This window comes from Phyllostomus discolor, chromosome 3, assembly GCF_004126475.2.
Source record: "Phyllostomus discolor isolate MPI-MPIP mPhyDis1 chromosome 3, mPhyDis1.pri.v3, whole genome shotgun sequence".
Lineage (NCBI taxonomy): Eukaryota > Metazoa > Chordata > Mammalia > Chiroptera > Phyllostomidae > Phyllostomus > Phyllostomus discolor.
In genome coordinates, this window is record NC_040905.2 from 211,223,135 (window position 1) to 211,237,182 (window position 14,048).

General features: G+C 65.2%; 1 protein-coding gene across 1 annotated transcript; it reads right to left on the bottom strand.

The window, feature by feature from the left end:
- Nucleotides 1-1,326: 1,326 nt before the first annotated feature.
- Nucleotides 1,327-12,452, bottom strand: FAM78A (family with sequence similarity 78 member A). The gene is made up of 2 exons (XM_028515772.2): nt 12,095-12,452; nt 1,327-1,951 (listed from the first exon to the last, which is right to left on the bottom strand). Exons 1-2 carry the CDS (start codon nt 12,415-12,417, stop codon nt 1,423-1,425), a joined length of 852 nt encoding a protein of 283 aa, XP_028371573.1. The 5' UTR covers nt 12,418-12,452; the 3' UTR covers nt 1,327-1,422.
- Nucleotides 12,453-14,048: the final 1,596 nt, after the last annotated feature.

The window sequence follows — 14,048 nt, forward strand, 5'->3', positions numbered from 1 at the left end:
TGGTGCAGCTGTGGGTTTGGCAAGCTTGGAGGAAGGGGGCTGCTGCGGGGCGGGGGGGGGCCCTGCAGCGCCCTTGAGCAGCCCTCAGAGTGGACGTGGCTGAGGAAGCGTGGCGTCGCTCGGGACCAAGCCCTAGGGCTGCAGGGGCCCAGGACTCCAGGGAGGGTGGCCCCCGACGACTGGCCGCACCGTCCCAGGCCAGCCTCCACAGAGGCTCTGACGCCTCTCGACCCGGGGCCCACTCAGTCCCACAGCCTGGGCCCTGGTTTACTTCCTTGAGGACAGGCAGCCGGGGGTGTCTGCCAACTGACCCCCCCCCCATGTCCAGGTCCTTCCTTGGGTGCTTCCTGGGGGGCTGCCCCGCCTCCAGCTCTGTGCTGCTGGGGCCAGTCTGCAGCCCCCCCCCATGAGCCCTGGGGGGGGGCGTTCCCTGAGGAGCCTGGAGGGAAGAGTGTGCCGTTCTTCTCCCCTTTGAATTAAAACCTGGTCGCTGGCCCGGCACTGGGGGCGGTGGGAACCCGTGTGAAGGGACAGGGAGAGCCACACACTGGGATGGAGGGCAGGCCCTCTGGGGACACCGGCACTGAGGACAGAGGGTGAAAGCCCCCGGGGCTAGACCTGCGGCTCACAGGAGAGCAGGGGCCAGAGCTCAGGGTCCTCCGCTGCAGGTGGGGGGCGGGGGCTCTACCTGGGGCCCTTGAAGTAGCGTCTGGCTGCGGCTGCGTTTGTGCTGAGACGCAAGAAGGAGCAGCCGGTCCTCGGCCTGAACCTGTGCCCCCGCCCCGGACCAAGACGCCGGGCCCAGGGGCGCAGGCGGTCTCCCCCCAACCCCCGACCCAACCCCCACCTCTCCGGCGGAGGATGAAGAGTCCAGTAGAAAAGAGACCCGGCTCCCTCGCGCTGAGTCGGTTTCTTTCCTTGAAATTCAGCTTAAGGCAAAAGTTTGGCAAAGCAATTCTACGTAAGGCCGCGTGACGAGAGGGAGGACGAGGGGGAGCCGCCACGGGAGCGCCGCACTCGTGGGTCAGCGGGAGCCGGTCCGTCACGCGCGCCAGCTCCTCCTCCTCCTCCCGCCCCTGAACCTCCTAAAGAGGCGTTAAAAAAAAAAAGACTGGAAAGCAGTTGTGTCGGGGAGACTGCTGCAAGTGAATGGCTGAAACTGTGAGAAGAGGGGAGGAAAGGGGACCCCAGGCGACACTGAAGGGCGTACACGGGGGTGGTCTGTTCGGGGCCGGCCCCGCCCCCCGGCCCCCCACCGCGGGGCAGCGGCTCCGTCCGAGGGGGCGGGAGGCCATCCGGGGCATGCGCACAGTGAGACCGCCGCCGCTGGGCAAGGTAGAATGGTTGTATTTTGCTGAATGAGGGGGCGTCCGTGTGGGGGCTGGGTCGCCACTGGAGTCTGCGCGAGCGGCGCCCCGGCTGTCACCGGTGCTTGGGCGGGATCACCACCAGCGGCTGCCCGTACTTGGGCCGCCACATGAGGACCTGAGCGTCGTTGGCGTTGGGCTTGACCAGGGCGCTGGGCGGGATGGGCTCGTTCTTGCTCAGGATCTTGGGCTGGTCCTGGGCGATGGGCTCCCGCAGCCGCGCGCGCTGGCCCAGGGGCCGGGTGGGGTTCACCTCGATGCTGAGCTGCATGCGCCAGTGCAGCGTCTGCAGGATGATCATGTCGTTGGTCGAGGTGTTGGTGGCCACCAGCCACGTGGTGAAGCTCTGGTCCCGGTAGATGTTGGTCAGCCTGGCCACGTTGCTCTCGCTGACGGGCACGGCCCACGTGACGCTGGGGTAGAAGTTGTCGTTCATGCTGATGATGAACCTGGAGTCCCTCCTGGTGGGGCCCACGATGGTGCACGTCTCCGTGGTGTTGCCGTACCAGGGGTAGTTCACCCCGTCCGAGTCGCTGATGGCCTCGATCTTGCCCTCCTGGAGGTCCGGGAGCTCCCAGCTGGACCTGGGGACAGGGAGGCCAGTTCACTCAGCCAGACACCCCCCCCCAGGCTTTTCCACGCCCCCTCCCGGGGGACCAGACAGTGACCAGACACTCAACATCATGGTGGGAGAACCAGGGCTCCCCCGACGTCACCTCCCTCCAAAGCCACCCCGTTTCTCTTGCATCCTCTCCCATTGTCTCCCCGAGACCCCTGCAGACAGGGCTGGACCCTGGCCGGGCTTCGGGGAGCCCTGGGGCCCCTACCTGCGAGAGGATGCAGCACCCAGAGGGGCCTGGTACTGCCGGGCAGCAATGGGAGCCCCGGTGCGTGCGGTGCCCCGCTGCTGGTGGCAGGGCCACACGTGACCTTGGTTAAGGTGGAGGCCGTGGGTGGGACGGAAATGCAGGCTGGCCCGGCCGGCCCCTCTGGCCTACACGTGTCCCGTGGGTGGCAGCGAGGACCTTTCTGTTGCTCTAAAGGCCACCAGGACACTTCCGAGCCCTGTGGCCATGGGGCAGCACGTCCGGGGGTGATTCCTGCCCCGCCCCCGTGGGCCAGTGTGTGACCCGGGGCAAACACCTGCCTCTCCGAGCTTCAGCGCCCTCACCTGGGCTAGGGGTCGCCTCCAGCCTCTCCCTCCCCCCAGCTCTGGCATCTGGGGCATAGGAGTCAGCACCCCCAGAGCCCTCTGCGTAGGGTCTGGCCCCTCATCTCCATGTCTCCCCCACCAGACGGACCCTCCCCCGAGCCACAGCCAGCCCTGGATGTTTCGGGGGGGGGGGGGCCCTCTCTGCTCATGCCTGCCCAAAAGAGGAAGCGCCCTGCAGCCCGACTCGCCCCCGCCTGGCTGGCCCGTCTTTGAAGCCGCAGAAGCAAAAACACCCGAGTCGCCCCCGTCTCAAAGCACCGAGCCCAGCCCCACCGCCGGGCCAGCTCCGTGCAGCCTCCTCCGAGCCTGGCCGCGCTGCTGAACCTGCGCTCGGCTCTCCCCTCCCAGCCTTCCGGGGCGGGGGGGGACAGGCAGCCGGGCTTCCCGAGCTCGGCCTCGGGAACCCTGTTACAGGCCTTGCTCAAGTCTCAGCTGCCTCCTCTCTGGCGTGAGACCCCCTGATCGGGAGGACTGGTCCTCCCTCACGCCCAGCCTTGGCCACACGTCCCTGCTGGGGTCACTGGAAAATGAGGACAGGAACGTGCCAGCCCAGCGCAGGGCACAAAGCACATGCTGGCAGTCGGTGGCTGCTAATGCTATGGTGGTCACTATTGTTTTGCTGTGACAATAACTCAGGCACAAGAGCATGCCAGCCAGTCCCCAGGTGCTCCAAGGACACAGGACACTCCAAGGACACAGCCGCGTCTGGGGGGGAGCTCACCCCTTAGAGACTCATCCGGAATCAAGTGGGGGGGTCAGGCTTTTTCTAGGGTGACAGCTAAGCAGCGGGGCATGGGGACCAGGGCCTGGGGCCTGGGCAGGGGGGGACCCGGTCCAGTGCTGGCCCCCACAGGCCCTGTGACACCAGCGCTCAGAGTCCCATCCACAGTGTGCCACTCCCCACGGCCTGAAGGCGAAACAGCCCGAGGGTCCGCAGAGGGGGATGGATAAACGACACATGGGTCGCCCACACCGTGGAGCGAGGTTCAGCCCGAAACAGGAAGGAGATTCTGACACCTGCTACCACGCGGAGGGGCCCTGCGGACCCTTCGCTGTGAAGGAAGCCAGTCGCAGAAGGACAGACACCGTGTGACTCCACCTGAGGTCCCTGAGGGTGGGGGCGGGGCTGGGAGGGTTCACGTTTAACGGGGACAGTTTCCGTTTGGGACGAAAAGGTGCAGAAGATGGACGCACGCGACCACAGAGACGTACTTCATGCTGCGGAACTCAAAGATGGTCAAGGTGGTAAATGTCACGTAACTTTTCACAATAAAAACGTCCTTCTCTATCGAAATGCGTCCTTCGCTGTTGGCAGTTAGTGAGTCCGGGGCCGCTACAGGAGGAACGGTGACGAACGTGACCTGGCTCATCTCAGTTGTCCTCTTATTTTACGCACGGGCCCAATTTAGGACGCCACCTGCCGAGCAGGCCGCCTCCGGCCCGGAGCCTCCAGCTCCCCGAGCTCCAGGGCAACCTGGGCAGCAGCCCCATGGCCTCCAGCTTCTAAAGTGCCCGCCTGTCCCTGGGATCTCCGGGCTCTTCCAGAGCCACCTCGGCGGAAGCCGGGGCCGGCACCTGTTTCGGAAGGTACCCCCTCTCCCACTCGCAGTGGCCACACTCGTTGCAACACGCTTTTTAAGAGGCAGAAAGGAAACTTGCAAGAGGAACTTTGCTCCTCCTTGGCCTTTCACTTCCTAAGAGCCGGCCTGTTCGGGGACTGGGGTTGAGGTCAAGGACGGCCTCTGCCCCCGCCCCCCTCTGTCAGCCTCTGACCCCAGGCTGCACGGTTCCTCTCTGTCCCCAGCCCCCAAATGCCCAAGCCCCAGCTCTGTCACAGACAGGTGACCACCCTCGGGAGCTGGCAGCCAGCCGTGTCTCGTGAGTGCTATTACTCAGAGCCGGGGCCAAGGGCGTCTGTTTTCGAGTCATCCCCAGCCGGCATGGGCTGGCCCTGGCCACCGTGGCCCCCGTGGTCCCCTTGAGCAAGTGAGGGCGTGCGGTGAAGGGCACGGTTTCTGGGGACCCAGTCTCAGGCCGGCTCCGGTCGGGTCTCACATCTCCGAGCCTCCGCTGTCTCACCAGTGAACTGTGGACAGCCCTGCCCACACCTCGCAAGGTTTCAGGGTGATGAAATGCGTTGATATATATGCTACCCGGTCCACAGGAAACAGCAACATGTGGAAACTTCTAGACCCTTCGGAGGGAGGGGTCGGCAATTGGGATTTGCCAAACCGGATTTGTCCGGAAGCCTCTGACCTCACTTATACTTTCAGACTCCAGGATCTCCCGTTTCTTCTGGAACGACCTTGGACTGCAAGGCAGACCCTCAGTTCCTGGCTCCACGGGGTGGCGGGGCGAGCCCAGACCCTGCACACACTGAGCATTCTCCCCGCTCGCGTGGCGCGGACCACGCAGGCTCTGACCCACAGATGCCACCAGGAGGGCGAGTGAGTGACGAGGCTCCCAGCACACGCCCTCCCCAGGCCGCAGAGCCAGCGGGCACTCTTGGTTCCTCCAACGGCCGTGCCCCACCCCACCCCAACCCACCCCCAAGCCCTCTGCCAGCAGCGGCGGCCCCCCGCCCCCGTCCTAGTCCGTCTCATGGAGAGACCCTGGGGTCCGCCAGGGAAGCCTGCCCCAGCCCCTCCCGCAGGGCCAGGTGCCCGCATGAGATCCCCTCAGTCCTCATCCTGCTGCTTCCTGGCACGTTCATGGGGTGGCTCCATAACCCTATGACCGTCACTGATGACCCCGGGAGGGCGGTGGCCAGACCGCCGGGACCAGCATGGTGCCGGGCGGAGAGTCGGGGACCCCATATGCTGGTGGCCTGGGCCTGACCTCGGGCAGGCTGGGGCCCCACAGAGGTCTCAGGAACGGGCTTAGTTTCGCTCAGGGGACCCTGGCCCGAAGCTGCGTCGGCTGGTGTGCCTTCTCTCCTGGCGCGGCTGCAGCCAGTGGCACCACCCCCACCGGGGTCGCCCTTGCAGCAGCAGCAGCAGCAGCAGCAGCAGCGGCCGAGGCTGCCGAGCACACTGGCCAGGCCAGGCCAGGCCAGGCAGCCTGTGTATGGGCACCTGCCCGGGCTTCTCCTGGGACTTGGAGACGCTAGAGGTCTGGCCCAGGATGGCATAGCCAGACAGCCGCCAGGCCAGGACCCAGAGCCTGAGCGAGCTCTTCCCCCTGGCCTCCAGCGGACCCTCAGCCAACACTCATTCACAGGTACACACACCTGCACGTGCAGACACAGTGCACATGCACACGCATGCATACACATGCACGTGTGTAGGCACACATGCACAGGCTCTGCGCAGCACGCCTGACCGAGAACGGGAGTCTGAAGGGGACTGCAGAGAGGCCCTCTCCGGAGGTAGCAGGAGGGGTTGAGGCTGTGCCGAGGGCCACCCCGAGGGCTGGGGGCCGTCACCCTGTGTCCAGGCCTGGGCCCCTGTCCAAGCTGGCCTAGTGCAAAGGCCTCTCGGTGGTGGGCGAGGGCCCGGGGGGCCCTTCTGTGGCCCTGGGCTGGCGGGAGCACCCCTTCCCCGGACACTTCGGAGAGAGCCGGGCAGGGGTGGGGACGGGGCTGGGCTCTCGCCCGGCATGGCAAAGACCACCCTCGTCCCCCCTGGGGGCTCCCCTCCCAGGGACTGTGGGGTCGGGGATCCAGAAGCAGACCACCCGGCCCGGCCCACCAGGCCTCCGAGCAGAGCCGTGGCCCTTCCTGGCTTTCTTCACTTGGGTTGTTTTCCTTAAAATTAATCACTTTTTAAAAAACTCAACTACGTGTAGCTCCTCCTAAGAAATACCTTTGAAAAAACAGGTTAAATATTTTAGGTAATATGTGTATTTTTTTCCTAACACACATCAAAATAAATGTGTTGCTTTCCATGGGAATTCCACTTCAGCTTAAATGGGCCCACCTAAACACTGTAACTCGGGCCCAGCTCCCAGCAGGCACCTAAGGGACCGAGGGACCCATGAGGGCTGGCGGCTCCAGCCCGAGGGCTGCCCGGGGCCCTCCACGGGCACGGGCTCCGGTGCCCTCGCTCAGGCCAGACTGGCACTCGGGGTCACTCCACCTGGTCATCAGTAACACGGTTTTATACAACTTGCAGAGAGTCCCAATTCTGTCGAGTTTTGCAGTTTCACGCAAACTGAGGCCCAAAAGCCCTTCCCAAACCAGCCTGGGGTCCCCACTTCCGGACTTGTGCCCCGTGTGGCACCCACAAAGCGAGCCCCTCCCACCGAGCAGGCCGCCAGGCACCTGCTGTGGGTGTGGGGGGCGGGGGGCTGGGCTGCAGAGTCCCCTCCCTCCCCACCCTCACCCCTGGGCTCCACCCCGAGCACCCTGGGCCCTGGGGCAACACCTGTTTTTGTTTCCAGTTACAAAAGCTGTGTGTGTGTGTGTTTTTAATGCCAGCCGTAGAGAAGTGTGTGAAACAGAAAGGAAAACGTCTCTTCCGAGCTGCCCACCCCCTCCCCCCCTGAGGTTACCCACCGCACACCGCACTGCAGGCTGGTAAACATCCTTCCAGACCTTTCCCTCACACACACACACACACACACACACACACGCAGTGTACACTGCCATTGCCAGTGGGACCTTTTTAACCGACGCGGGTCCTTACCCTACACAGTTTACAACTCTGTTTTAATGCAACCTACAATTTGATGGTTTTTCCCTCGTGGGAGCCGCTACAGGTCCACCTACCGATCTTTTTCGTTTTACCCAGATCTGATCGGCAAAAAAATACATCTCTGTGTGTAATGCCTCCCCTCCCCACCCCACCCCACCCCACCCCACCCCACCCCACCCCCGACCCGGCGGCCGCGGGTGCCTTCCCGCACGTCCCCAGGAAGAGGCAGTGTTTGTTCCGGGCCCTCGGACGGTGAGGGTCGTGGCGATCGCCCGGCCAGGGCCGGTCCGGGGGGGATTCTCTTTGGGCTGGCGGTCCCCTGCCACTTCCTCCCACCCCAAAGCCTGGAAGCGAGGACTTCCCTCTCCCACCCACGCCGCCCTCGCCTCTGCCAGGGCCCAGCAGATGGGGAGGCCCCTTCCGGTTGAGGAGAGGAAGCAGCATCCTCAATTGTTCTGTGCAGGGCCCGTGGCTCAGGCCCGGGCTGCAGGAAGAGGCCACGTGGTCACCAGGGCCATTCCTCCTGGCCCCGTCCCCAGACCCGCCGGAGCAGAGCAGGCTTCCCTGGGCAAGTGGCTCCCGGCCTCGCAGCAGCTGGCTCCTCATCCCATGAGGTCCTTGGGAAATAGCAGAGTGGACAGGGCGCTGGGCAGGTCTGCCCCGGCCCAGCTCCAGCCTCCCCCCCACCCCCACCATCCACAGCCTCAGCTCCTCCAGCGCGGCCCCGCCTTTCCCACCAGCAGCCGGGACCACTGTCACACAGCCGGCTGCAAGCTGGCTCTGCCGCGTGTTGCGTAATTAATAACGATTATCCGTAGTTACGATATTGGCAGCTGCCAGGGATCGAGGCTTCGGCTGCTCCGGGCCCTGTGCTGGGTTCTTGCGATGCCTCCCCTCGTTCCACCCCCACACAGCCGCTCAAGGGAAGCACCAACCCCCACCCTTCGTAGATGGGAGCAGGGAGGCTCGAGTCCCATGACCGCAGCCCCGGTGGGTGGTGGGGCTGGGACCCACCCCCTGCTGCTCCCCTCCCCTCCCCCACGAGTGTGCCCTTTGGCAGAACCCCGGGCCAGAAGCAGACCGGGGCCTGGGCCCTGGCCGTGGGCCGCATTCCCTGGAAGGTTCCCGAGGAGGGCAAAGCAGGGACCATGGGAAGCGTCTCCCACACAGGCAAGAAACTGTGACTTGTCACGTAGAAGACTGTGCCGGCTGACAGGTGGCAGTTGAGGAATTGCGGAGGACGGGGGTGTGGAGGCAGGTGTCTCCGGCAGTCTTGGGGGGAGGGGGGGTTGGCTTTTAAAGCGATGTGGGTTGGACCTCAACCTTATAGGATCCCCCCGCCAAGCTGGCGTGGAGACGCTCACCATTTTGCAGCGGCCGGTAAGAGTCATATTATCGTCCCACATTGGATGCTCCAAGCCCAGAATGCCTTCCCAAATTCTCCCGGATTAGAGGTTAATCTCAAGCAGGGATAACGTTGGGGGTATTATGGGTTTCAGCTAAGTATCCGGAATTAATATTTTGACTACGAGCCCACTTGGAAAGAGTGGAAGCCCTCACTCTGCCCCCCGCCCCGCCCCCGCCCGGGCTGTGCCCGCCTGAGGCCACTAAAGCCCAGGGTGTGGGTTTCGTTCTAATGGTTCCGACTGTCTGGGTCCGGTCCAGCGGTTCTCGGCCGGGGCGGCTTCACGCCCTCCCGGGGGGGTTGGGGAGGGGTCCTGGCATCGAGTGGGCAGGGACGAGGGACGCTGCTCCCCGTCCTACAATGCACAGCGCAGCCTCCCGCCTAGGCAAAGCGAGGGGACAGCCCTGGGCAGCTGGCGGTCTCCGGCCAGTCCCCCTGGCTCATCGCCCCGCTCCTGCTGCCATGGCACGGGGACTAAAAACAGGACACAGAGCAGTGGGGGTAAGGACGATGGGGAGGGTCCTTTACGCCACCCTCACGGCCAGGCTCCTTCCAAACCGGCCCTTCTTGTTCCCGGGGGGGGGGGGGGGGCAGGGCCCACTGGACACAGCGCTCTGCCCTCGACGGGAGGGGCCGCCTCAAGGAACGGAACGAGGAACTGCACTGTGCGCTAATTCTTAATACGAATTTGTCGATTAGTCCTAAGTGGAGCCGCTCCCAATACAGCCTTTGAGCCGCAGGGTCGTCACCTACTCCTGTCCCCTCACTGGGTCCCCACAGCAGCCTCCTGGGGGGGGGGGGGGTGTCCTCATAGGTGACAGCACCGGAGTCCCGAGCAGCGGCTTTCCGAGGCCCCAGCGCCAGCCCTGGTCGGTCATTTGGACCCCAGGGCCGGACCCCAGGGAGGACACCGACCCTCCCAGGGCGCCCCCAACCCTGCCCCTTTCCCTGGGGCAGGCCCCCTGCTGACTGGGATCATGAGCCCAGGAGAACAGGACGCGGTCACAGAGGGTCCCGGCCAACAGAGGTGGCCCGCGAAGGGGAGGGAACCAAGGTGAGCAGGTCGAGAGCGTGAAAATGGGCCTCTGGCCCCTCGAAAACTCCAACTATTCATAACCTGCACTATTTCAAAGTTTCTTAAAGCTGGGGCGTGGCCCCGTGTGAAAGAGGAGAGCCTGGGCCAGGGGGGCGGACGGGGGGCGGATTCGGAACAAGAGGAATTTCCGTCTGCCAGGTCCTGGGGTTCCAGCCCCCGCTCCCGAACACTGCAGTCGCCATGGCCCCTCCCCCATCACACAGCCATCGCCAGGGGAACAACCAGGCTCCAGGCGGAAGCCGCCCAGTAACTAGGTGTTTGGCCGTGGCCTCAGCCGGTGCCGACTGCTTGACAGATGTCACTTCCCATCATTCCCGCAGTAAGCCAGGGCACAAGCCCTGGGACGCCCCAATTTGCAGAGGACGAAACCAAGGGTCAGAGTGGCTCAGGTCACAGCCTGGACGGTGGCGGTGGCAGGGCCTGGACTCCCGCCCGGGTCTGCTCCCCTGCCTCTGGGTGCGCCCCTAGGTGCACACTCTAACCAGGAACCGCGGCCGGGCACAGACAGACAGAGGTCGCCTCGGGTCGCCTAATGCAGGCCTGCCTCCGGCAAGCGTGCCTCAACCTACTCAGAGCTGCGGAGCGGAGCGAGAGGCCTGGAAGCCCAGACACTCCGTGTGCAGGGGGAAGGTGGAGGCTGCAAGCCAGGCCCTCCCCCTCCCCACCGCACGGCGCACCCCAGCTCATCAGAACACAGCAGTCCCTTCCATTCTTGGGGCCGGTCTCCTCCCCACCCCGGCACTCACGTCTCCCCGAGTTCTGGAGGACCTCTGCCTACTGTGCCCCAGGACCCCTGGGAGCAGGGACAGACTCAGCCTGAAGCCCCTGGCCAATGCCTTTGTGTCTTGCCAGTCGTCTTGGATACCAAAGTCCCACGAGGCTCTGGGCCCAGGGTTTCCTAGGGGCAGGCTCCCGCCAAACCCCCAGGGCTCGTGCTTCCCCTTCGGACAGGGAGGCTGGCCCCCAGCCCGGGCTCACAGCCGCTTCGGGAACTCAGGGGCCTGGGCGTGGAAGTCAGCTGGGCAGAGGAGCCGCTGAGCGTCCAGGGAGGCCGCACGCGCTTCTCCCCAGGGGCGACCAGGGTCACACCCAGGTTTTAAGTGTCACCGTGGTCCCCTGTGGCCCTCGTACCTTCGGCGTGGTTAAGTGGAGGAGCCATAAGATCGGGTGTCCCTCCACCTCCCCCCTCCTTACCCCCTCTAATTTCAGGTGGCCCAGGGTGCTCCTCAGCCAGCGTGGACTCCCCGCTCCTGGGAACCTTTGCTCTGCCCTCTCCTTGCACACCCAGGACGCTGCTCAGGGTGCACGCCCAGAGAGACAGTGGGAGAGGGTCCCTGGCCAGCTCTCGCAGACACGGTCTGGCGTCTGGCAGCAGCGACTGCCGCCGCCCTGGCCTAGGGGGGCCCTGCGAGTTCGTCTCCCACTGCTCTGTCCACACCAGGGCTGACCATCTCCAGGGTCAAGAAACGTGCCAGGAAAGACCCAGGTCCCAGGGTCCCGCACGGAGATTCACATTATCCCGGGAACGTGCTGGAGACCAGGCTGCAGAGAAGAGGCCAGGGGGCTCCTCTCGGCTGCGCAGGCCGCGCTGGGGCCTCCTGGACAGTGAAACAAGGTCTACCTAAGTGGCCTCCCGCCTCAGAGAGAAAAAACACCGCACCACGGAGCACACCGGGCTTCCAAACCCGGCTCTCCTCTCAGACAAAACACCGCTGGCCTGCTGGCCACAGCAAGGCGCTCCCGGCCCGGGGGCACATCTGGAGCCCCAGAGCGCTGCGCGGAGAACTCAGAGGGTTCAGGGCCCCGGTACTTCCCCGAGTCTCCGCCACGTGGGCTCGCAGAGGCCTGAACCTGGGGGGTGGAGGGGCAGGGAGGTGGCGAGCCTCCGCCTCTCTGGTCACCCAGCTCGTTTGTTTTGCCCAAGAGGCACCTGGTGGAATAGTCTCTGATTGCTTGCTTTGTTTTTAAATTGAGTTGAGAGAGAGAGAGAGAGAGAGGGGGAGAGAAACATCGATTTGCTGTTCCACTCATTCATGCATTCACTGGGTGGTTCTTGTACGCACCCCGACCAAGGACTGAACCGCAACCTTGGCACACGGTTGGGGGCGATGCCCTCACCAACTGAGCCACCCGGCCGGGGCTCCCCTGTTCCCTCAGCATCTTGCAGGGCAGGACGCTGGAGCCTCGGGGACAGTGGGAAGGAGGTCCCAGAGCCACAGTCCCACTCTGAATCAGCAGGCAAGCCCTCTGAGAGGACTTCCGTCCATGCCTGAAGTCCCCCCCCCCCCGCCAGCCCGTGAGGCCCTGACCCCCACCCCAGGCCCCCAAGCGCCCCACCCCGAGCAGCCCCCGCGAAGCTGGCTCCAGAGCAGTACTCACATGCCCTGCTCCCCATACTGGTTGTAGAACTCCATGTGGCTGCACGCCTGGATCCAGCCCACTACCCAGGTCTCCTTCCTGGGGATGGGCGGCATGACCACCTGGGCCGAGGCACGGAAGTGGGGCGTCCGGTAGCGGAGCACCACGCTGGAGGACTCATCGATGCTGGTGGGGACGGGGTCGATAGAGGCTTTCACGTCGATCACCGTGATGCCTTCCCGGAAGACCCTGGCTTTGCCCCCGATGCTCTGGATACAGCCCATGGCCCGCAGCACCGCTCTGATGTCCAGGGAAGGCCAGCAGTCCCAGAGAAACCCGGGCATTGAAAGGGTGGAGGCTGCCGGGCCTACGGCAGACACGCTGCTCTCCGATTTCAAATCTCAAGACCGATATCCATAGGATAGAACACTCACTGGGCAGGGGGCGTTTGCATAGCACTGCCTCGGGCCTTGTTTACAAATAAGGATTTTGCTGCATTTCAAGGGCCCCGAGTTCTCTCTTCTTCGGCTAGCAGTGGACAAAAATCACCGATATTCTTTGGGTTAAAAAAAGAAAAGTTTGGATGTTAATGGATAATCATGTTGTTCAGACATCCAGCCCTTCCGTGCCGCACACGCGGGGAACGCGGCTCACAGACGCTCCCTGAAGTCTTCGGGGAAGCAGGCGAATGCCGGCAGACACATAAATAAGGAAGGCTCTGTCCCCGGCGCAGCGCCGCCACCCTCGCTGCAGAAGACCGACTTCCTGCCCTCCTGCCTTCCGCACGCGCTCGGGACACACACACCGACCTCTCGCCCAGCGGGGCCGAATCAATGGAAGGGCAGTTTCTGTTCAGTCGGCAGAGGTCCCGGCTCCCTCGAGGGCGAGCGCCGACCCGCGGCTTCCTGGAGGCGAGCGCCAGGCTCCGGCCGCTCGCGAGGTCCCCGAGGAGCGCGGCGCAGCGCGGGTCCGGGTCGGTGCCCACTGGCGGGCGCAGGCCGACGCCCCAACGCCGGCACACCGCTTCCCCTTGCCGCTGTCTCTGTCGCCGCCCGCCGTCCGGGGCTGCAGGGTTGCGCCGGAGCCGCCGCCTAGCTCGCCACCGCCGAGGACCTGGTAGGAGGTGGAAGGGACAGGGCGTCAAGGCCCGCCTCAAAGTTGAGCCTAACTTTGCCGAGGGGGACGCGCGGGGCGGCAACGCGTGTGCGCGGGGCGCAGGCTGCGGAGCTGACAGCGCAGCTCTGGGCGGTCTCCCCGGAGGCGGCGCCCCCCCCCGCCCCGCCCGCCCCGTCAGTGGCAGCCGCACGACCGCGCGCACCAGCGAATAATCGCCGCCCGTGACATCTCCGCTGACACCCTCCCGTCCCGAAGGTGGGGTGGGGGGGGCGATAGGCTGGCACTGCAGTGGGCCGCGTGGACTTGCCGGCCCTGGCACTACGCCCGCCGCCTCGCCGTCAGCTCTCCTTCCCCAGCCTGGGTCCCTCCGGCCCCCTAGGGACGCAGTGTCACCCCTGCAGGACAGTCTGATCGGGCGCGCGCCCCCTTCTCGGCCGGGATCCCCCGACCCTCGGAGGGCTCAGTGCCCTAGTCCCACCACACCGGGCGCCTCTGTCCCCCACTGGTCAGCCGCGATCGGCCTTGAGTCCCCGCGCGTCCGGCGCGCTCGCCGCCGCGGGGCAACTTTGGCGCGCACGCCCCCACCCGGGCGGTGTCGGCCACTCACCTGCCCCTCGGGCCAATCCGCGTGCCCGGGCCGCCGCCCTCCGGCCGCCTCTGACCCTGGCTGCGGGCACCCCCACCCCCTCCCCCGGGGCAGTGTCCTTTGGCTCTACTAGGGTCTGGGGCCGGCGGGGGCGCCCTCGGCCCCCACGTCCTCCTAGCTCAGGGCTGCTGGGGGGGATGGCCGGGGGCGGAGAGCTGAGGCTGGGGCTCTCTCGCCCCCACCCCGCGCACCTCCTTTATTTTATGATCATTT